General features: G+C 34.4%; 1 protein-coding gene across 3 annotated transcripts in view; it reads right to left on the bottom strand.

The window, feature by feature from the left end:
- Positions 1 to 24272, bottom strand: part of ACTR3B (actin related protein 3B) — an 87560-nt gene that overhangs the window by 21871 nt on the left and 41417 nt on the right. For 2 of the 3 annotated variants that reach the window (XM_031939495.1, XM_031939497.1), the window contains 3 exons: positions 19260 to 19403; positions 9570 to 9743; positions 4902 to 4994 (listed from right to left, as the gene is read on the bottom strand). In XM_031939495.1, coding sequence (XP_031795355.1) covers positions 4902 to 4994; positions 9570 to 9743; positions 19260 to 19403 — 411 coding nt within the window. The remainder of the gene's footprint in view (positions 1 to 4901; positions 4995 to 9569; positions 9744 to 19259; positions 19404 to 24272) is intronic. The other variant, XM_031939496.1, reaches the window with a different exon arrangement.

Genomic DNA, 24272 nt, shown 5'->3' with positions numbered 1-24272 from the left:
AATGGAAAAAAAGGAAGTTTTATTGGCACTGAGAAGTCAGCTTTGCTAGGTAAGCAGACTTCTGAGTGGCAAAGTCCTGGGAGGGAAATAGAGGCTAGCACTGAGAAGAGAATGTCTTCACAGCAGGCAAGAGTCCTAGTAGGCAGCTGTGTCAAGAGGTCCCTTGGCAAAAGCATATTTCTATTCCAGATTTCTGCAAAGAAAGGAGTTTAAAATTGCCTTTTTTTTATAAGAGATTTGAGACGGGGGTTTCAATTAAATGAGATTCCTTCAAGGTTGTCACTGCCCCCAAGGCCTAGATTTCCAGTTGAATGAGACCACTTAAGTTCCAGCTACTAGAAGTGGTCCTGGACTAATTTTCAACTCAATAGAGGGTTCAGCTAGTCATCACTAAGATAAGAATGAAGCCACTTTATCTTGATTATCTGGAGCGGGCCTCTCCCAGGAAGAGTTTCTTAGAGTTCATCTCCATGGCTTCCCCCCCATAATCAGGGAGAACAGTTTCAGGATTTCCTCCCATCAATTGTACACTTCGACAGCAAGATTATATGATGATCGATTCTGATGAACATGGCTCTTTTTAACAATGAGATGATTCAGACTAGTTCTAATGATCTTGTGATGAGAGCCACCTGCACCCAGAGAGAGAACTGTGGGGACCGAGTGTGGGTCACAACATAGAATTTTCACTTCTTTTGTTGTTGTTTGCTTGTATTTTATTTTCTTTCTCATTTTTTTTCCTTTTGGATCTAATTCTTCTTGTGCAGCAAGATAATTTTACAAATATGTATGCCTATATTGGATTTATACATATTTTACCATGTTTAACATATATTGGATTAGTGGCCATCTAGGAGAGAGGATGAGGGCAGGTAGGGAAATTGGAACACAAGGTTTTGCAAGGGTCAATGTGAAAAATTATCCTTGCATATGTTTGAAAATAACAAAAAAGATAACCCCTCCCCTCCAAAAAAAAAAAAAAGCTTCAATTTAAAAAAAAAATTCTGACTCTACTACCTGTATGACTCTGAACAAATTACTCTCTGGTTTCGGTTTCCTAAACTCTAAAATAAGGAAGCTGAACCAGACAATCCTAGTAAAGTCCCTTCTATCATTTTATGACCTCTCCATACTGTCACATTATGTATTAAAGGAACTATATTATAACTAACACAAGACATTTTCCAATGAATTAAGTGCAGGTTCTGAGGAGAAAAAGTTTATGATCAATATTTAAATGTGGATAGGCAACTGATGAGGGTGAACCCTGAAACTGTCCAAACTCTCCTCTGAAAGAGGCCCACCCTTCAGGGCAGTTGAGTGGTCTCATTCAATTGGAAATTGTGGCCAGGGACACAGTTGAATCCTCTATTGAGTCCAGAACCACTCCCAGTAGCTCAAACTCCCAAGATAAGTACTCTTTTCAAATGGAGATCTAGGCCGGAGGCATTGTCAACACTGACTCCCAATTAAGTAATCTCATTCAATTTTGAATTGAATTGAAGCCCCAGACAGCTAATAAAAGGCAACTTTGAACCTGAATTTTCACATAAGTCCTAAACAGGACTGTGTTTGCCAAGGAAGCTGTCTTCTTAATAAGTTGTCCTGCCAAGACTTTTTGCCCACTGGTGAAGATAATGTCTTCTCGGTGTTAACCTTTGCTATCTTCCTAACAGGCCCTTGCCAACTAAGAAGTCTGTCTTCCTAGCTAGCTGGCCTCTCATTGCCAATAAATCCCCTTTTGCCACACAGATTTCAGGTTTGTGAATGCTTTTAGAAGGGACCTATGCCTCAGACCAGAGGGGATTTTCCACCCAAATTCTCACACCTCATCACAACTACCACTAACCTCATCATTTGCATCTTATCACAACTTCATTTCATTTGGAATACTATTGAAAAAACAAATTTTAATGGTATATGCTTCAACTTCATACAAATTCTGCTTTTGTCACCTACTTGGAAAGCATAGTTTAAATTAAGTACTGAAACACAGAATTATAGGATTCATCACTTAGTCTCAGTATGGAGCAAACAACTCATAGGATTTGTAAAGCCTTTATTGATGGGACCCTGAATATTGTTTTGGACCTAGAGAACAATTCTAAAGAATTATTCCCAGAGGCAAGCAGGCAGAAGGTTCTGATAGAGATCAGTTTAGCTCCATGGTCTCAGCCTTTGGAGAGGTGGAAACCCACTGTCTATAGAGGTTTGGAGCAGTCTCACCTTGCCATGTCCTGTCAGGAATTCCAATCATGTCCTTGAAACTAAAATTTCGCTATAAGACAGCTTATGGCCCATGACTTTGCTGCTACCTTCCTCTGAACCAGCCAGTCATGGCACTCTGCCTCATGGTGTCTTTCTTTGTAATCCCCACCCCATGCCACATGGTATCTCCCCTAACTCCACTAGGCTTCCCAACGCCACTTCTCTTCCTTACAGTTAACTGACTCTCAGGTTGCTGAGTCCCTTTCAGGATTTAGCCTACCAGCTAAGGGTATGCCCCAACTTCATGCTCTCTTTCTCAAGTTCTACTGAGGAATTTGTCTTTCATCCGCTCTCCCACTCTATTTCATATTTACCATTCCCAGTGTCTATTGTATCCCTTCATTTTGTCTGCAACCTATTTCCTCTAAATATACTTTTTGCCAAAGAGAATAGCCATTGTGAATTCTTCACATGACTGAACCCCAACTTTTGGTGCCTGCCATCATTTGGTGACAAACCCCACACTATAGTTCACATCATTTATTACCTCAATTTAAATTAGATAACTATGAGATCTATCCCAAAAAACATTTTAAAAAAGAAGTATGGCTAAAAACTACTTGTCAGAATTTTTTCCTTTTATGTGACTATAATATTATAAGTTTTAAAAGAATCACTATAGAAAGAAATTTAGGAAGAAAACACTGCAAGAATATTACTTATTCAAAAATCCAATTAGGGACAAAGAAACTAATAATTATTGTCTAATTCTAATATAAGCAAAAGCTTATAAAACCATAAAAAATACAAGTTCAAATTATATTTAAAATATATAGGAAAATTATAGAAAACAATTATTAATTTTACCTTTTAGTTACATGTGTATGCTCATAATCCAATTTAAAATACAACGTTTCAGACAAAACAATAATGGAAAGTAATGTTCCTTATTTGCTATACTAAATAATTTCCAAATACAAAAACCCTTCTCCATTTTGATTTCATTTACTGTAACAGGTAGCTAGATAATAAAGTGGATAGAAAGCTGGACATTGAGATAAAAAGACCTGAATTCAAATTTTTCCTAAGGAGGATTTCTATATATATAATATATATGAATTATATATATTTATATTTTCCAAGATATGTCATAGTTCTGTTAGAACTGTTAGGTGATTCTTTACTCTGTTTTTGTTTGTTTACTCTGATTACTACAATTTCCTCAAGGAAGGGAGATAATTGGTTTCCCCTAGGCAAGTGACATTTAACCTCTATTAGTCTATTTTTTCATCTGTAACATGAGAATACTAGCACTTACCTAAAAAGAGTTCTTATGAGGTATTTGTAAAATGTTTAAAGTGCTATATAAAATGAGCTAGTATTACATTACTCCCCCAAAAAAAATTATACTCTTTAATTATAAGGGTGATAATCCACTGATTATCAATCCACTTAAAAAGTGAGTGATTAATTTTTCTTTTTTTTCCTCATGGTTTTTCCCTTTTGATCTGATTTTTCTTGCACAACATGACAGATACGGAAATTGTTTAAAAGAATTGCACATATGGAGCAACTAGTTGGTGGCACAGTGGATAGAGCATGAGTTCTGAAGTCAGGAGGATCTGAGTTCAAACCTGATCTCAGATACTTAACACTTCCTGTCTGTGTGACCCTGGGCAAGTCACTTAAACCCAATTGCCTCAGCAAAAACAACCCCAAAAAAATTGCACATATGTAACCTATATCAAAAATTGCTTGTTGACTTGGGGAAGGGGAAAGTAAGGGAAGGAGAAAAAAAAATTTTGAATACAAGTCTAACAAAAATGAATGTTGAAAACTATTTGTACATGTACTTGGAAAAATAAAATACTATTTTTAAAGACTGAATGATTAACTTTGTCAGGTAAAAATACTTCTTAATTGAATTAGTCAAACAAAACAGAGTATGAACAGGGCCCATACAGATCTTTGAATCAATCAGTGTCCATGTATAAGAGATTTGTTCATATGTTAAGATATGAGCATATATTTGAAAGAAAGAAACTATCTCAGGAGAACTAAATATGGAGATTCTATACATCTGGATTCAAGAGGATACAGCAAGCATGACATTTTAGTACACCTTTGAAAAGCTAAGGTAGGATTGGGCTGTAGCAGATAAGACATCTATCAAGGAGAGTCCATTGTTTTAATGGCATGTCAGAGCAAAAGCCCCAGGATAAAGGAAATCCTCTCTAAAGGCTGTTTTTTGATTTAACTTTCCCTACCAATATCTACTTATTTACAGACACTATAATAGAATCTGCTGTTTTTATTTCCCAAACATTTCCAGTAAAGTCAACCTCAAAAAGGCCAAGGCTTAACTAAGAATTAAATATAAATATAAAATTAGGCAGAGAATCCAACTACTGCCTAACCATTTGGAATTTTCCTAACTAGAATTCAAAGTAATTGGGCTGAACTTAGAACTTTCTACCTTAAAATAAATTCCCGAAACTGAAAAAAGAAGCATATGGATCTCAGGAGCAATTAAATCATCTCCTGAGCTTAAAACAAGTTCATTATTGTAACCAAGTGTTATATAAGATTAATAGTTTTAATGATATGCAGCATTTATATTTGTAAACATCCTAATAATTTCCATCTTTAACTCACCTCCTGAAACCAAAGCATGTTACCCAAGTAGGTTTTACCTTATATAGTGGACGACGAACATCAATGGGACAGTTCTGAATAACTTCATCAACTACATCTGAAATGGACTCCATGAAATCTGGATTAGCAAACTAAAAAATGAATATAAGAAAAATTACATTATTGTTTCAGAAAAAATAAAAGAACAAAAAAATGCTCAAGAAAAGTACTGAATATTAGGAAAAGAATGGATGAAACATCAAATTAAGCCCTAATTACATATGAGCAATGTAAATAAAAAGTTGGCTTCCTCAAAGGATAAAATATGGGAATTTAGTACAGAATTTTAAAAGAGAGATCAACAATGAATCATGCATAAGTAATGAGTCACCATAATAAGAGAAATTAAAATATAAGTAACCTGAATAGCTAACATTTCTTATATTTGTGGAGTATTAATATTATAAAACAATCACTAAAACTGTGTCCAATAAGAGACTAGTGCAAAACTAGGTTAATAGGCTAAGAATTTTTTTTTTCATTTTAGAGAGAAGCATTTTTAAATAGAAAAGCATTAATGTAGTAGAAGTAGCATTAGCAAGAGAGGCAGTGTGTAGGAAAGGACAGAGGGGTAGAAATGAAGTCAAGATCAGAGTTCAAAATATCATCTCACAAATATCCTAATTTTCTGTTCCTAGATAAGATACCTTTCTCAACTTCTACTTCCTTATCTGTAAAATGGAGATGAATCAACAAGCTTGAGCCATTCCCCAACTGACAAATGATCAAGGATATGAACAGAAGGTTTTCAGAGGAAAAAATTAAAAACATCAATAAAATAAGGAGAAATGCAAATTAAAACAAGTCTGAGTTGTATATCAAATTAGTTAAGATGACACGGAAGGAAAATGACAAATATTGGAGGGGATGTAAAAAAAAATAGGCTTGTTAATGCACCATTACTGATGGAGTTAGGAACTAATGCAACCATTCTGAAAAACAATCTGAAACTATGTACAAAAAGATTTATAACACTGTACATACCTTTTGATCCAGAATAACACTACTAGATCTATCGGGGTAGCTAGTTGGTGTAGTAAATAGAGTACCAATACTGAAGTCAGGAGGACTTGAGTTCTAATCTGACCTCAGACACTTAACACTTCCTAACTGTGTGACCCTGGGCAAGTCACTTAACCCCAATTGCCTCAGCCACAAAAAAAAAAAAAAAAGAAGAAGAAGAAGAAGAAGAAATCAAAGACAAATAAAAAGAACCTTATATACAAAAATATTTACAACAGCTCTTTTAGGGAGGATGACAAAAAATTAGAAATAGAGGATACCCACCAATTGGAAAATGCCTCAACAAGTTATGGTATATGAATGTGATAGAATGCTACTCTGCTCTAAAAAATGATAAAGGGGATGGTTCCTGAAAAATCAAGGAAGATTCATATGAATTGATGCAAAATTAAATGAGCAGAACTAAAAATAATCTATGTAGCAACATTATTATTGTTAAGGATAATCCACTCATAATCCACAATAATTTCAAAGGATTTATGATATAAAGTACTATAAACTTCCAGATAGAAAACTGATAGGTTCAGAGTACAATCTTAAATATTTTTTCTTTTTTTTTCCCTTTTCCTTCAATACTTCTTTGTTCCTCAAACATGGTTAATATAGAATTATGTTTTGCCTGGCTTCATATATGTGATGGGTATTGTATTTTCTTGTCTTCTCAATGAGTGGGAAAGAAACTGGAGGTTGGGAGAGACTTGGGACTTGAAAAGAAAAGAAAATTGAATTTTTTAAAAAATCAATCAACATGCTTTATTAAATGCCTATTATGTTCAAGGCACTGTGTCAGGTTTAGAGAATAGACCCTAGGGACACAAAGACAAAGACAAAACAGAATGTATTTCAGGGTCTTGTCCTGGATCCTCTTCTCTTCCCTCTTAAACCTCTTAACTCTCTAAACCCTCTATCAGTGATCTCATCAGCTCTCATGCATTCAATGATAATTTTTAAGCAGATAATTCCCAAACCCATGTATCCAGCCCCTCTCTCATTTCTCTCTCCTCATTTGCATTCCTGAAGATCCAACTGCCTTCTGGACATCTCCAACTTGATGCTTTATAAGTATCTCAAACTCAATTATGTTCAAAACCAAATGTGTCATCTTTCCCCCTAAACCCAATCCTCCTCCAAACTTTCCTATTTCTGGCAACACTATGATTTTTCTAATCACCCACTCTTCCAAGAAAGAGTAATCTATTCTTCACTATCCCACATGACTTTATCATCACACCCACTACCAAGTCTTGTCAATCCCACCTCTTCACCATCTTTCAAATCTCTCTATTAACATCACAACCATCCTAGTTTTCTCCTAAACTATTGTAGTAGTCTCTTAATTGGCTCCCAGCTTCCAAACTCTGCCCTAACTAATCTATTTTCCACCCACCTCTGATAGGCAGAGGATGACAGAACAGGAAGAAACCAGCTTAAGGCCCATCTAGCCTAGGCCCTTCATTTTACAAATGCAGAGAAGTAAAATGATTGGTCCACGGTTACACAGGTAGTAAGTGACAGAGCTGGGATTCAAACCCAGGTTTCCCTCGAGTGCCATGCTCTTTACACTGTCTCACAAATCTGATCATACCATAATCTTACTCAAGAAGATTTAATGGCTCCCCAATATTTCTGGAATAAAAGACAAAATCTGTCATTTAAGGTTCTTCCCAACCTGGCTTCAGATCACTCATTCATATATTATTCTCTCTCCAGTATCCGATATTCTAGCAAAACTGGCCAGAACTCCTGCTCTCATGCCTTTACATAGGCCATTCCCCCATGGCTTTTTTTTTATCATGCCCAGGGGGAACTGGCCTGCTGTCATGACCAGTGATCACTATTTGAGGCAAACCTCATCCATGGTTCACTTCACACCCTGATTCACTGGTTATCTCCTCTACAGCCTTTCCAACCTACCTTACTACTGCATCTATTTTCCTCTCCTACTCCCCATACATTCCATTCTTTTCTAGAAGCACGAATCAACTTTGCCTTTGTTCTTGGATGCAGTATATAAATCTAATCTCCACTATCACAACCCCATTGAACAGCTTTGTATATTTCAGAACCAAAGTACCCTTCCCAGATCACAATTCTCTTATATGTGTTGTCTCCCTCATTAGAATGTAAGCTGTTTGAGACTAAGGGCTGTCTCTGTTTTTTGTATTTATATTCTCATTAATTAAACAAATTATATCCCATTGTTTAAACAAATTAGGGAGCCAAAAGGATCACAAAAGATAAAGTGGACAATTTTGATTCTATAAAATATTAGTTTTTAAACAAAACCAGTATCAAACCAGAAGAAAAATAAGTCAATGAGAAAAATCTTTGTAGCAAGTTTTTATGATAAAAGTCTCATTTCTAATATATGTAGGAAACTGACTCAAATTTATAAGAGTATTGATAAATGGTCAAAGGATATGATTAGGCACTCTACTTTTCAGTAATGCTGGCCTACTTAAAAATTCCTTGGATGTATCACTGCATTTCCTATCTCCACTATACTTGGCTGTCCTTCAGGTCCTTGGCCTGAAATGTCCTCCCAACGCCTCTATCTTCCCTGGCTTCCCTCAAGAGTCAACTCAAATCCTGCTTTCTGTAGAAGGGCTTTCCTAGTCAGTCCAGATCCTGGTATCTTGCCCTCTCAAAATGTCTTCTATTCATTCTGTATCTATTTTCTATGTACCTAGTTATTTTCATGTAGTTTACTTCATTAGAATGTAAGCTTTTTGAGGGCAGCAATTATTTTATCTCTCTTTGTATCACCATCACTTAGCACAGTACCTGATAGATGGTAAGTACATAATAATTACTTATTGGCAGGCTGACTTACTGGGAGTACCAAGAAAGACCTCAAGCAAAAAGTGGTGTTTTAGTTGAATTTTGAAGAAACTCCAAGGGGCAGAAGTGAGGAGGGAAAGCATCCCAAGCATGGAATGCCAAGATATGGAAACAGAAAATGGAACGTCACATGTAAGGAACAGCAAAAAAGCTAGTTTAATTGGATTGTAGAGTACCCAGAAGGGAATATTGTATAATAAATTACAAAAGGATGGGACCAGGTTTTCATAATCTGACTAAATGCAAACAGAGGAATTTATATTTGGTGCTAAAGATAATAGGAAGCCTTTGGTATTTGAGGAAGGGGATAGTGATATGATTAGCACTTCATTCTAGGAAACTTACTACACTGCCTATCTCACAAGGTTATTAAAATAATGTATGTATGTGAAAAAAATGCTATGTATTATAAATTATGACATATATAGCATATTCTATTAAGAGATGACATTTCTATAGCCTTTTAAGGTTTATTCATAACTTTCTTCCCAGCAATTCTATAAGGTAAGTACTATTATTTTGTAGATGAAGAGATACTCAGAATAATAAAATGACTTGCCTAAGAATACATAATTAAGTGCTGGTCAGAACTAGAATGCAGATTTCCTGATTCTTAGACTATTGTTCTCTCTACTGTGGTAAATGTGTGTAAGTTTGAGGAGATTTTGCATATATGGGTATAACAAGCCTTCACCAGATACCCAGGTTTCTCCATTTGACACTGCTGAACACTTCTCTTTGCACAGTAGGTGGTGCTATTGCTCCAAATAACACAATCTACAGCCCATACAAAAAATTCTTACCTCTGGATGAAAGAAAATTTCAGGTCCAAGAAATCTTTCATAGCCAACATCTATAATAAATTTCTTCTGGTTGATTGCATTGATGCCTGTGTATTGTTTGATCCATTTTCGTGAGTCTATATCGTACTTAGCAAATTCTTTAACTATGTCAGGGCAGATATAACAGTACTTCTCCTGTATAAAATATGAAGATCGCCAGACATTAAAGACTAAAGTATAGTCCAATCAAAAAATACATTATCATTATGCAGCAACCAAATCTCTAACATGCAACCTATAACTAACAAAAAATCAAAGGCTATAATTATCGCCATCTATTGTGTTTAAAGCTATTCCTTACAGTAATTTATCCAGTGCATAGGAATAACAGTGATATTCAACCAATAAACTTTATGATAGCAAATATCCTTTGATTTGTAGCTTGACCCTACTGCTATTTGTAACTTAGTTATCATTTCAATTTTAGTTTAATGCCTATCATTTCAAAGTACTTCTTCAACTATCCACATTACTGTGTCTCACTTTAGCTTCCCACACATCAAATGTTTAGATATCACACTGTCATCGATTTTTCATGTGGCAGCGAGCATTCCTCCCATGATGAAGACTGGCTGGAATCCAGGGCTTCTTTGTTTGTGGTCTTGTCTGTTCACTGTCATTCATAGAGGGCACCGATCAAACTATGACAGGTATAACACCTAGAGCATGGGTATATCTGGATATATCCTCGGCTTGATGTGGATTCTGCTCACACACTGCCTTCCAAATTCCCTGTCTTCTTGGCTATGTTCTCCAATACCTTGTCAATTAGTATCTTTGCAATCAGATAACAAATTGCTTCAGTAACAGAATTTGATGACAGGTTTAAAGCTTTATATTCTCAATAAAAAAATGACCACATACTGAGTTTCCTAGGAAAAGGCTTACATATGAATTTGATCATCTTCAGATTGGCAATTAGTCCACGGTCATTTATAAACTACATACATATAGATATATAGATATGGTATTTAACATGGTTTCTAGAATATGTAACAAATCATCAGAAAAAGATACTCTTGAAGAATCTTCACCAACTGGATTTAAAATGTTTTAAAGTTTCAGAACTATCAACTAGTAGAATATAAATATCTTGAGGGTAGGGACCATTTTTATCTTTATCTTTATCTTTATAGCTCCAACATCTGGATCAAGGTTGCAGTTTATTAAATTGAATTGAACTAAATCAATTTCTCATGACATCCCAACCATCAAAAGTCCAGGACAAAAATGGTATTATCCTAAGATGGTGCTAAAAACCTTACAAAAGTTTATCAACTACTTATAGACACACAATAGTGTGGTACATTGTAATGGGATTTCTTTTTTTAGTATGACAAACTAGATGACCATTGAAATCCTTTGCAAATCTAAAATTGTATAATTCTGAGTTTCAATTTGATGTAAATAAGATGGTTACATGAATAAATTTTAGTGATAATTTTTTTATAATTTAATATGAAATTATGGTTTAAACATTAATTATATGGTGGGAGATATGAAAAATTGGTCTTCCCTATGTCTCAGAGAATCCAATGATTCCTGAGGGGTCTTAATTACCTTTATTTGCTTCTAAATTTACCTAATTCCAATGCTGCATACCCTATCAATCATAATCTATAAGTGTTACTTTTAAGGGTGTTCTTCCCTTCTTTTCTCTATTACAATGAAAGACTCAAAAGGCATAAACAAAATTTTAATTTAAAAACAGAACAAAATATATGCAACATTACCCCAGAGATACATCCTAAGAGTATTCCTAATCCCAGAGGCCTCTCCATCTCCTCCCCAGAAAAAGCCCTTGCAAATTCCAAAAATTATAAACTCTGTCAATTTGTCCAACTCCCCAAATATTCCCATGGCAAAATCAGTTTGGGAACCATAATATGAGGGTAGAGGTAGGAGGTTCAAAATAAAACACAAGAATTTTAATTAATTTAATTATTTAATTTATTTAATGTTTTATTTAATTCATTTTTTCTCTTAAAGATTAAGCAAAATTATTATTTGAGCCACATTTCAAAACAATTATGAAAGTGAAATCCACACTATGCTTTATTTACTCTTCTAGAGTAAATAAATATGGTGAATTTTTTTTTCAGTTAAATATGCTGAATGCAACTGGTTTTCTAACTGAAGATAAGGGCTATTTTACTTTCCAATTTGTATCTCCAGTACCTAAGCACAGTGCCTTCAATTTAATTAGTAGGAGCTAAAAAAGTCAGCCAAAAATAATTTAATAAGTACTTTCTATATGGCAAGCAAGTAGATATAAAGTCAAAAGAGTCTGTATCCTCAAGGAGTTACAATTTAATGAGAGAAACATCATGAAAACAATTGTGTAAAACAAGGTATATATTTGGAGATTATCCACAGAAGGAAGAGAGTGCCCTTAAGGGGAATCAGGAAAGGTTTTCTGAAAGTGGAATTTTAGCAGAGTACTGAAAAGAGGGTAGTGGGAGGTTGGGTGACAAATCAGAGTTAAGAGGTGGAAAATTAAGGTAGCCAATGTCACTAGGCTACAGGATTTAAGTGAGAGAAGAGACTACAGGGAAGAAGTGTAAGACTGGAAAAGTACAAGGGGACCAGATGGCACAAGAGAGAGAAGGCTGGACATGAAGTCAGGAAGACTCATTTTCCTAAGTTCAAATCTAGCCTCAGCCTTTTAATAGCTATGTGACCTTGAGTTTCCCTCAGTTTCCCCATCTGTAAAATGAGCTGGAAAAAGAAATAGAATTATTATGCCTGAGAGCCCTAAAAGAAATTTCAAATATCCTATAGGAACCAAGAATTTTCACTCCTCTGAAGTTAAACCAAACTCTTACAGATGGGTCAAGAGCAGAGGAGCCTCTTGGTGAGAGGGGGAGAGAATGAGTGCCCCCACTATCTATGGGTCCATGCCAAATTGAAACACTTGGTATCCAATTGAGCTCAGAACAGAGAGTATCCTTAATGGGATGGGAAGAGGGTTAAGACTCTCAAGAGAAAAAAAAATGGTGACCGTAAGAGAAAAATTAGCAGCCTCTATAAACTCAGATATCCTGGTCCAGACAAATTATGTCTTCTGGTACTGAAAGACCACAGATTATGGATTTAGAGCTGGAAGGGATTTTAGAAGTCATCCAGGCCAATTGATTCACTTTACAGATAAGGAAATAAAGGTCTTTGAGATTAAATGAATTAATTTTTTTCTTTTTTTTTTTAAACTATAAGTATTTATTCTCTCTCTCATCTTTCCCCAAGCAGGAAAAAGCAAACAAAGCAAACTGAAGCAAAACAAAACAAAATTATAACTGATATGCTGAAATGCAAAGATTGTATCAACTATCATACCACCTACTACTGCCTTACAACTGTTGGTAGCATTGTGCAACAGTTTTTCAGAACAGGTTTCTGCTGAGGTTTGGTTTTATTTTTACTTTTATTAAGTAACAAAGAAATCAGAAATGAGAGAAATAATAAAGGGATAGTCATGATATAACTAGCAATTTGGTGTTCCTGCTCTGAAGGGAACAGCATGCCACTTCTGACTGCCCAAACTCCTTGGAGACTTTCTGGACCAGCACTAAAAAAATGGCCATTATTACATTTCCAACCTAGTAGCCAACACTTCTGAGATCTCCCAGCTAGAAATCACTCAAGAAAGCAGACTCTTGCCTTTAGAATAAGAATAGAAATAAATGTCTTTCTATCAACTCCTTCTTACTGAGGAGCAATTTGCCTAATGGCCCAAGAAGACTCCACCCAGAAGCCAAACCTCTAGGGATATTGATTATCTTGTTGATCAATGATTATGAAACTTCCACCTGGTCATAATCTCCCCACTTTGGTAACTTTGAATCCCCAGCTGTCATTATTTAAATTCATCCCTCTTTGCCTGCTCTATTATTGCCATTCCTCACAAATCCAACCTCTCGTTCCCCTCCAGTATCTTGTTCAAAAACTATCCACGCTTTTTCATTGCTCTGAAATGTGCACTCTCCATAGGTAAAAATCTTTATCTTTCCTACTCCTTTTATCTTCAGGCTTACATGAGACCTGGTTTTATCCTGAATAACACACACAGCTTCTTTGGTAACCCTTTTCAGTACTGGTTGTTCCAGTATTTTCTCTCATTCCCCCCAATTCACTGGTTGAGACGGAATTGGAAATATTTTTTGCTCCCCTTTGTCACTTCCAAGCTCTTCTGTCATCATAATTCAATAACTTCTTATTTGAGATTCATTCAACCCATAGCTATCCCTCAATCAAAATTCTGTTAACTGCTGTTTCTACTGGCTTCCAAGATATTCCCCCTTTTTTTTCCCTCAAAGAGCTCAGTGTCTGGCTCTCTTTTTTTAACTAATGCCCTCATACTAAGAGATTTCAACATAGATATTAATATTCCCTCAAATACCCTAACCTCCAAGTTCCTTAATTTATTCATTTCCTATGACCTACTTTTTTTCAGACCCACAAAGAGATGATCACAGTCCTGATCTTGCCATCATTCCATTAATACACTATTTTTATGTTTATGAACTCTGAAATTTCTTTATCTGATCTCACTCTTATCATTCCACCTTTCCATCTGCCTCTCAACTCTAAACCCTGTTTTTTGTCCTCACGATAATTCTATCTCTTGACCTCACATTTTTTTCTCAAGTCCTTTCTGACCCCTTAGTAAACCAGTTAACTCTATATGCACTGTAGTCTTCTCTTGAGTTTCTTGCCCCTTGTTCTATGACTGGTCTTGCCCTGACAAGCCTCAGTCTTGGATAACTCCTACCATCTGCTTCCCTCATTTTATTTGTGGTGTTGAATGAAGCTGTAGAAAATCATAAAAGTTTGTTTACTGGTTCTGCTACAGGTTTATGTTCTAAATCCTTTTTTTTAAATAATAAATAGCTTTTTATTTTTGAAATATATATAAAGAGGGGCAGCTAGGTGGTGCAATAGATAGAGCACCAGCTCTGAAGTCAAGAAGACCTCAGTTCAAATCTGGCCTGAAACATTTAACACTTCCTAGCTGATGTGACCCTGGGCAAGTCACTTAATCCCAATTGCCTCAGCAAAAGAAAAAAAGAAAGAAAGAAAGAAAAGAAATATATCCAAAGATAGCTTTCAACATTCACTCTTGCAAACCTTGTGTTCCAAATTTTTTCTCCCTCCTTCCATAGGAATTCCAAGAATTCCTTTGAATTCTTCAAACTTATTTCCACATTTATCATGCTGCACAAGAAAAATAAGAAAAACAAAATGAAAAGGAAAACAAAAAGCAAGCAAGCAACAACAAAATTGGCAAAAATACTATGTTGTGATCCACACTCAGTTCTCACAGTCCTCTCTCTGGGTACAGATGGTTCTTTCCATCACAAGTTCACTGGAAATGGCCTGAATCATCTCATTAGTGAAAAGAGCCACTTCTGTCAGAATTGATCATCGTATAATCTTGCTGTTGCCAAGTACAATGTTCACGTGGTTCTACTCACTTCACTTAGCATCAGTTCATGTAAGTCTCTCCAGGCTTTTCTGAAATCATTCTGCTGATCATTTCTTATAGATATGTTCTAAATCTTACTTGGGACCTCATTGCTGCAAGGCAATTTCTTTTACATCTCCTTTTTGAATCTTGGTCCCACTTACCACAGCAATGTCTATTAAACTTTCCATTCCTCCTCCAACTCTAATGTAATTGGAGGGCTGAACTCATCTCTCTCTAGGACAAGACAGCCAAAACAAAACAAAACAAACTTCAAAAAATCCAAAAGAGGTGTGGAGTTCCCCTACCAAAAAAGGAATTAAGTAGTTGGAGTTGATTACTCAACATTTCTGGACAAATAGGAAAACACTGTACTATGGCCCAGAAGTACATAAGAAGCTTAGGCAAATTGTCTGAACTCATGTCACACAGTAAAAGAACTAGTCTAGATTCATTCAACATTTTTTAATGGCCATATATAATTTCCCAAACTGTGGTCTAGGCAAATTTCCAGTCACCAGTATCTTCGTTTTAGAAATTCAATTTTATTTTATTTTTATTTCCAAATTCACTTCCTTCTACTTCCACTTCCTCCACATATTCAGAACTAAATAAACAAAAGCCATTAAAAAAAAATAACATCAAACAAAACCAGTTTCTGCATAAGCCATGTCTAAAATATATATATATACATATATGCATATATATACACCCTATCACCTATATGTATACATATATATGTATGCTTATATATATGTATATCCCTATACATTGTACATGTGTATGTGTGAGCTCCCCAAGTCTATTACCTATCAGAAGGTAGATAGTATGTTTCATAATGAGTCTTCTGGAACTATGGTTGATTATTGTGTTAAGTTCCTAAGTTTTTCAAAGTTATTTTTCTTTAGAATATTATTGTTGTAGAAATTGTTTTTCTATCTCTGCTCACTTCACTTTGTATTAGTTCATACAAGTCTTCCTAGATTTTTCTAAAATCATTCCCTTCAACATTTCTTATGCACAATAGTATTCTATCACACACACACACCCCTATTACTTGTTCAGCCCTTGGTTCAATTTCCAATTATTTGCCCAAAAAGATAACAGATACCAGTGTTTTAGAGATACAATATCCATACTTCTTATGCCAATTTTCATATTCTTAATGCATACAAAAACAAAGAGGTAATTTATACTTAAGCATTCAATAATGCAAAAGTTATCTCAAAAAAACTGGTAAGAAATAACAGAAAATGCACTGGAAAGTTAATTATCCAATTATTAAATTTTGAAATTCTTTTAAATGCTAATTTTTCTTTAGTGCATCCCTGCAAGGACATCCAGAAGGATGATCTCCAATAGTCACCCAAATATATTCTCCACAGTGTAGTACATCCTCTAGGCTCCCTCCCCAAGGATGTTTGCTACTCCCAGGTTCTATGGAATAGGCTGTGATTCTGTAATACAATAGTTCCTTGATTCCCCATTCAGTGTGCACCCATTAGCAAAGAGTCAGTAGATATAATTAGCAGCAGAATTTATTAAAATAGCATGGTAAGAATAGTAGTTACAAAATATTCCCTCTACACTGAACAGATTCTTCCATTTATATACCCATTGTCCATGAGAAGAGTAGTTACAGAGTAAAAAGACAATGACAAATGCAAAAATAACTGCATGTCTGGACTCCATAACTGCAGAACCTAGAAATCCTTTCTTTCCTCAAGCCTCATCCAGAGCCTAACTCTGGATCACCAAGACTGGCATTCTCTTAACTCCACAGCCAGCTACCTTCTCTGCTGCAAGAGGATCCACTCCTGGAAGCTACTTGTCTTTCTAAACATTTGTCCATCTAGAGTGTGTGTTTCTGCTTCCCAGAGAATATAGTCTCTTCCTACTGGTCAAGTGCTTTGCTTTAAAAGCTACATGGCTAAATCCCCCAAAATTTCTGAATTCATCCAGAGCTTAGCTATTAAAGTTCTCCAACAGTAGGTGTTTTTGCTTGTCCAATGAAGTTGCTCCCTTTAATTACATCAAGAAAAGATTGGACATTATAAAGGAAATCTTCAGGTGTTAGCACACTAAGATCTCATTACCTCTATTAGTTAATCTTTAGTTTCTATGACTTCATAAACTTAGGAGGAACTAGGAATCCCCTCATAACATTTCTGATCACTCTTCTTCGTGGAATGTCACACTTCTATCTATTTTTTTCTATGAATTCTTTCAAATCTGCTCTTCTAAAATTCTGGATTTATGTCGACTATATTTAACTTTCTTCTTTTTCTCTATCACAAATTCTAAATAAAAATTATCCTCCGGTTCCCATAATTTTTACGCAAGTAACCATGGAACTCTCCCATTCACATAGAATTTCCAAAAACATAGTTTGAGAAATTTAGGAAATTATATTTACCCTTTTTCATTTATGTTCTCAGTAACATCCTATATTTTTTTCTCCTCAAGAATAACCCTACTTTTGCTAATGGTGGATCAACAGCTGTTTAATATCAATTCATACCTAAGGACTAATTGCCATAATAACCACCTGTATTTGAATAATTTCATTTTGGGACTTTTTTTGAGGAGCTAAGGCAAAAGAAACAAAAATTAAAGATTAGGATATGCCAGCATCTAAAGTCCCTTCCAGCTTAAGCTTCCTTTCTCAACTCCAACAATTATTCTTCCACCTTTGTTATGAATGAAAAAAAAATGTTTAAAGTATTTCCTGTATTTTTAAATAAGAAAAATCGGATACTATATAAATTAGTATTTTTCTTTAAAACTATTTTTGTTGTTTTTGGTTTTTTCCCTTCCAAATAAAAGCTTTATTTTCAAAATACATGCAAAGATAATTTTCAACACTCATCCTTGTAAAACCTCATATTTAAAACTATTTTTATCCTTTTTTAGTTATCTAAAAAGATGACACCTTTAAAAAGTCAGTCAGCATAGAAAAATATCACACACTGGAATGCCAGCCTTACAATTAATTAGGTATTTCATTTAACCGAGAGTTGACCAAAAAAACTATTTTCTTCAAACCTTATTATAAAAAGATTTTCTAAAATGTAGTGGCTTTCTATTCCTCACTTAATAATGAAGTCCAATGAACATAATCAATTCTTTTTGCAATGAATGCCAACACTGATTATTTTTGTATAAGAGTGGAAATGCAGCAATTATGCAACAGGATAGAACATATACTGACTCCAGAACTATTCTGAAAGTAAAAATACTGTGTTGAACTAAATTCATGATGTTAGCTTTTTTTTTTCCATTTGTCTTTTTCCTAAAATGTGCTGAAAAAATCCTAATGAACTGAAAATTATAACTTCATTAGGACTCATGTAGGTCAAGTTCCAATATGTGTGTTCTTATTCATACTAATGATTACAGTGTCCTGCTTCAAACTTACACTACTAATTTTAGATCCTTAATTTGATTTTTATTTAACACTCTAAAAGAATTCTTTTTAACTTCAGTTTAACCTGGAAAGGAAGCCATGTAAAGTATAGAAAACTGACCTACAAGCCAAGAAGACCTGAATTCAAGTCCTATCTCTTTAACGACTATCTCTGTGACTCTCAGAAAATCACTTAAACTCTTTAATTCTTTTACCCTCATTTTAAAACTTTTACTTTTAAATGTACTTAAGTCAGGTGATAAATTCAGTGCATATATATATTACTTTCAATTCTTTCTCCTCCCCACTCTTTATTATTTCCATTAATAAGATTGACATTTGTGTAGTATACTTGCTTATTCCACCCACCTAGGACTAGTAAGGGATAGGGAGGAGGGAGAGACAAGGCTAGAGCTTAGGATTCAGAACTCTGAGATACAGTTCAGAGAAGTTTAAGGTTACTGTTGTATTTCAGCTTCACAGAGGCCAACAATATTATTTCTGTTTCACAGTGATTTAAAGTTTTTTTTTTTTCCTGGTCTAGCCTGGAACCCTGACCACCACTTAAAAAATTTTTTATAGAAAATACATTTTGAATTCCAAACAACAGACTGAAAAATAAATTTTTAGAATACATGCCACCCCTAAATTCATTATTTCTTATAGTTACTAAAAAATTGAAAATATAAGAGAGGCATAATTCAGAAGGAAAAATTATAAACCCCCAAAAACCCCAAACCCATCTCTCTCATCCCCAAACTGACCAATTTTACATTAATTTTACCTTAATGGCTTTTGCTGTCTCCAGTGATTGCTCAGGAGGAATTCCCACCTCCCTCTCCCTTAGGAGCTGTTGAATGAAATATGTAATATCTCTACCTGCAATAGGGATGTGTTTGATGCAGCTTCCAATTACATAACCTTCTGCCTAAGAGAAAAGAAATGGCTTGGTTAAAAAAAAAAAAATCCTTTTAAAGTTCTTCTATCAATCATTTACTAAACTCCCCCTATGTGCAAAGTATTATAATAGGTGCCTTAAAAATTATCTTATAAAAATTGTTTTATAATCAAAACTGTCAATAACCTGAGAAGCCATTAAAAAAAATACTTCCATTATGGATATTTAAACAAAAACTAAGTGAGACATTCCATCACTTACAAGATAAAATATCCAGCAAATACAAGTTTTTTTCTCATTAAAAGTAAAATTGTTCTGCTTATAAAATGCTAATTCAATTGACTGTATACCTACTATTGATTATACTTGATATAGTTGAGAAGCCACTAGATTTAGGAAAAATCCTGGGTTCTAGGTACTAACTAAAACTTACTACTTATTCTACCTTTCTGAGACTCAGTTTCTTCTGCTATAAAAATGGAATAGTAGTACTTAAATTATCTAGTTCACAAGGTTGTTTCAGGAATCAAATGAGATATGATATGATAAAGCTTTATAAATTATAAATTATTATAGAAATATGAGCAGTTATTAATAATAACAAAACTGATAACTGTTATCATTCAAAAATAAATAACCCCAAGTACTAAGAAACGATATGTTTTCTATTTAAAACAATGAGTCAATGTTACCTTAAGCTTTTTTTGGTTGTATTTTTCCAATCATGTCTGACTCTTCATACCATTTGGGTTTTCTTGGCAAAAATACTGGAATAGTTTGCCATTTCCTTCCCTAACTCATTTCACAGATGAGAAAACTGAGGTAAGCAGGGTTAAATGATATGTCCAGGGTCACACAGCCCCATTTCAATTCAGGTCTTTTGACTCCTTGCCCAACACTCTATCCACTGTGCCCCTCAACTGCCCAATGTTACCTTAACAAAAATGGTCCCACACTTAAAAAGATTCCCTAGGCACCATATTGTGCCATCTACATATGGGAACTATTATCTATAAAATCATGAGAAAAAAGGAAGACATTAAATTTCACAATGCATTAACAAAAGTTCCTCAATTTTTGAACACTACTGCTTACAGGAATCCTAGTAGTAGCCAGTGCTGATTCCAAAATAGTAGCATTAGCAGTAATCCAAAATTAGTACCAGAAAAATCAGAAAATGCAAAGGCATCTCTCCAATCAGAGTTCAAGTTAAATAATATTAGATGGGGAAATATTTAAAGTGTCTCCACATTGCTCTAAATCAGAGAAACTTAATCAATAATAGGTATCTGGAAGAACCCATGAATTTGAATTGAAAAAAAATCTTGATTTTCACTCACCTCTGATTTTCTTTGTAATACTATGTATTTTATTTTAAAGGGGCAGAACCAAGATGGTAGAGTATAGGCCATGACCCAGCTGAACTCTCCTACCAATTCCCTCCAAACAACTTTAAAATTATGCCTAAAATCAAATATTGGAGTGGCAGAACCAACAGAAGTTAAAGTTCAGAGGGTGACATTTGTCCAGCCTAAGACAATTTAGGAGGTCTGCAGGAGAGGTTGGTACAGGCCGGGAGTACAGCAGGAGCATTAGTAGTGGGCCACAACAGCAGCAGCAACAGCAGCTTCAGGAAATCTCAACCCAAAGGAGAGAAGGAGTTCAGACAATTAGTCAGAAAAAGTTTAAAGAGGACCCTTTGTTGCACTGGATGCAACCAGTATTCATTGGCAACTCAAATGCCCTTAAGCAGTTCTAGGTCACAGTTCCCAGTGGAAAGGAGCACTAACACTTGCAACTACAGTGGAACAGGGTAAAGACCATGACATAGACTGGAAGCATGATGACAACATATCTTTCCAGAAGACACCACCTTGTAAGCAATGAAAATTTACTAGAAGTAGTTCTGAAAATAGCAGCATGAAAAAGCTTGATGCTTGACATAGTGCTTCCCCACACCCAAAGTGAACACAGCTCAACTTTAACATAAAGTTCAAAGTCAAGAAACAAACTGGAAAAATGAGAAAATCACAAAAAAATTAATCTGACCAAAGAAAGCTACTAAGATGACAAGAAAGATCTAGACATAAATTTAGAAGACAACAATGTGAAAACAGTTACAAAGCAAACCCTCAAAGAAAAATGCTAATCAGACCCAACAAGAATTCCTGGAAGACTTAAAGAAAGTAATAAGATTGAGAGAAGAAAAATTGGAAAAAGAAATGAGGGTAATATAAGAAAGTTATTAAAAAAAAAAAAAGTTAAGAGGTACAAACAACCCCCCAAAAATTTTTTTAAATACTACAAAAATCAGAATTGATCAAATGGTAAAAGAGGCATAAAAATTTACTGAGGAAAAGAACTTCTTAAAAAGCAGAATTGACCAAATGAAAAAAGCACAAAAGTTCACTAAATAAAATAATTTCTTAAAAAGTAGGGTTGAGCAAGTGGAAACCACTGATTCCATGAGACTTTAGGAAACAACTAAACAAAGTTAATAGAATGAAAAAAAAATTAAAGAATTCAAACTATGTTGTTGGAAAAACAACAGATTTTGAATATTGATTGAGGAGCAATAAATTAATAATTACTGAACTATCTAAAAGCCATGATCAAAAAAAAAAGGGGGGGGGACCTACACATGATATTTCAAAAAACTATAAAAGAAAACAGTCCCTGTATCAAACACAGATAAAATAGAAATTGAAAGAATTCACCATTTAATTTAGTGAAAACCCAGAGGAATATTTTAGCCTAATTCCAAAGCTCCCAGGTCAAGAAGAAAATACTACAAACATTTAGAAACAATTCAAATATCATAAAACCACAGTCAAGACCACCCAAGATTTAGCAGCTCTCATGTAAATGGAACAGAGAGAATCTGGAAAGAGGGAACTAGGATAACAACAAAGAAAACCTGCTTAGCAAAACCAAGTAAAAGCCTTCAGGGAAAATGGGCATTTTAATGAAATAAAGTATTTTCAAATATTCCTGATGAAAAGACCAGAGATGATAGAAAATTTGATATTCAAACAGAAGACTCAAGAGAAGAATAAAAAGGTAAATATGAAAGAATAATCATAATGGACTCAATAAACTGTTTAAATTCCTGTATAAGAAGATGATACATGTAACTTCTAAGAATGTTATCATTATTAGGACAGTTAGGAGGAGCCTACATACAGGGCATAGGTGTAAGTTGATTTTATTAGGATGATCTCAAAAAAAAAAATAGAAAATATGGGGTGAAAGAGAGGGATGCACTAGAAGAAAGGGGAAGGGAGAGATAGGATGGGGAATGTTTTTTTCCACACAAAAGAAACATATAAGGAAGAGGTTTTATAGTGGAGGAAAAAATGGGGGGATAAGGGGAGAGTCAAGCAATGTTTGAACTTCACTCTCATCAAAACTATTCCCAAGAGGGAAGAAAATATATACAAAGACATAAACGTATATATGTATATATTTCACATTAAATTTAGTATAGAAATATATTTACCTAATAGGGAAACAGAAAGGTAAGAGGATAAGAGATATTGCGGGTGGGGAGAGAAATGAGGAAGGAAGAGAGGAAATGTTGAGGATGATAAAAAAAAAAAGAGGATGGATTAAAGGAGGGTGGTCAAGAGCAAAACAGACTATTGAAGAGGGACAGGAAAAAAAACAGAGAAGGATAAACAGAAAAAAATAGAATGGAGGGAAGTTAATGATCATGCACAGTTAGTAATATTAATTGTGAATGTGAATGGAATGAGCTAACCTGTAAAATAGAAGCAGGAAGCACAACTGATTAGAAATCAGAATCCAGAAATATGTTGTATACAAAAGACACACTTAAAAATAAAGATACACACAGAGTTAAAATAAAGAGCTAGAGCAGACTCTACTATGCTTCAGATAAAGTTTTTAAAAAACGGCAAGGATAACAATCATTTTCTCAGACAAAGAAAAAGCAAAAACAAATCTAATTAAAAGAGATAATCAAGGACACTACATTTTGTTTAAAAAAAAAAAAGTACCATGGACAATGAAGTAAATATTAAAAAAAATTTTCAGCAAATTTCTCTAATAAAGTCCTCATTTCTCAAGTATATAGGGAACAAAGTCAAATTTTAAAAAATAACAGCCATTTCCCAATTGATAAATGGACAAAAGATATGAACAGATAGTTTTCAGAAGAAGAAATTAAAGCTACCTATGATTGTATTAAAAATTCTCTAAATTATGATTAAAAAGAAAAAATCAAAATATAACAAATCTGAGATACCACCTCACATCTATCAGAGATGACAAATGCTGAGGAAATGAAGAAAAATAAGTAAACTTATTTATAAGTTTATAAATTGATAATGAAGTAATGAACTAGTTCAAATATTCTGAAGAACAGTCTGGAACTAAAACCGTGCATACCTTTTAATCCAGTAATACTTCAAAGGAATCCCAAAATGAATAAAACTCCTAGGTCAATACCCCAAAGATATCAAAAAAAAAAAGAAAGAAAGAAAGTAAAAAGGAAAAAGACCCATATGTACAAAAATATTTATGGCAGCTCTTTATGTTGTGACAAAGAATTAGAAATTGAAGGGGGTGTTCATCAATTGGGGAAGAGCTGAACAAGTTATGGTATATGATTGTGATGGAATACTATTGTGCTATAAGAAATGAGAGGATTACTTTCAGAAAAACCCAAAACCTATACGAACTTATAAAAAGTGATATAAGAAGAACCAGGACATCATTGTGCATAATAACAGCACTGTTGAAAGACTAAGCTGCTCTGATCAATTCAATAATCTAAGATAATGCCAAAGGATTCATGATGAAAAAATGCTATCCTCTTCTAGAAAGAGAACAATGAACATTAAGTGAAAAATGAAGGATAATTTTCTAACTTTTATT

This window comes from Sarcophilus harrisii, chromosome 5, assembly GCF_902635505.1.
Source record: "Sarcophilus harrisii chromosome 5, mSarHar1.11, whole genome shotgun sequence".
Lineage (NCBI taxonomy): Eukaryota > Metazoa > Chordata > Mammalia > Dasyuromorphia > Dasyuridae > Sarcophilus > Sarcophilus harrisii.
This window is presented reverse-complemented; position numbering and strand designations above follow the sequence as displayed.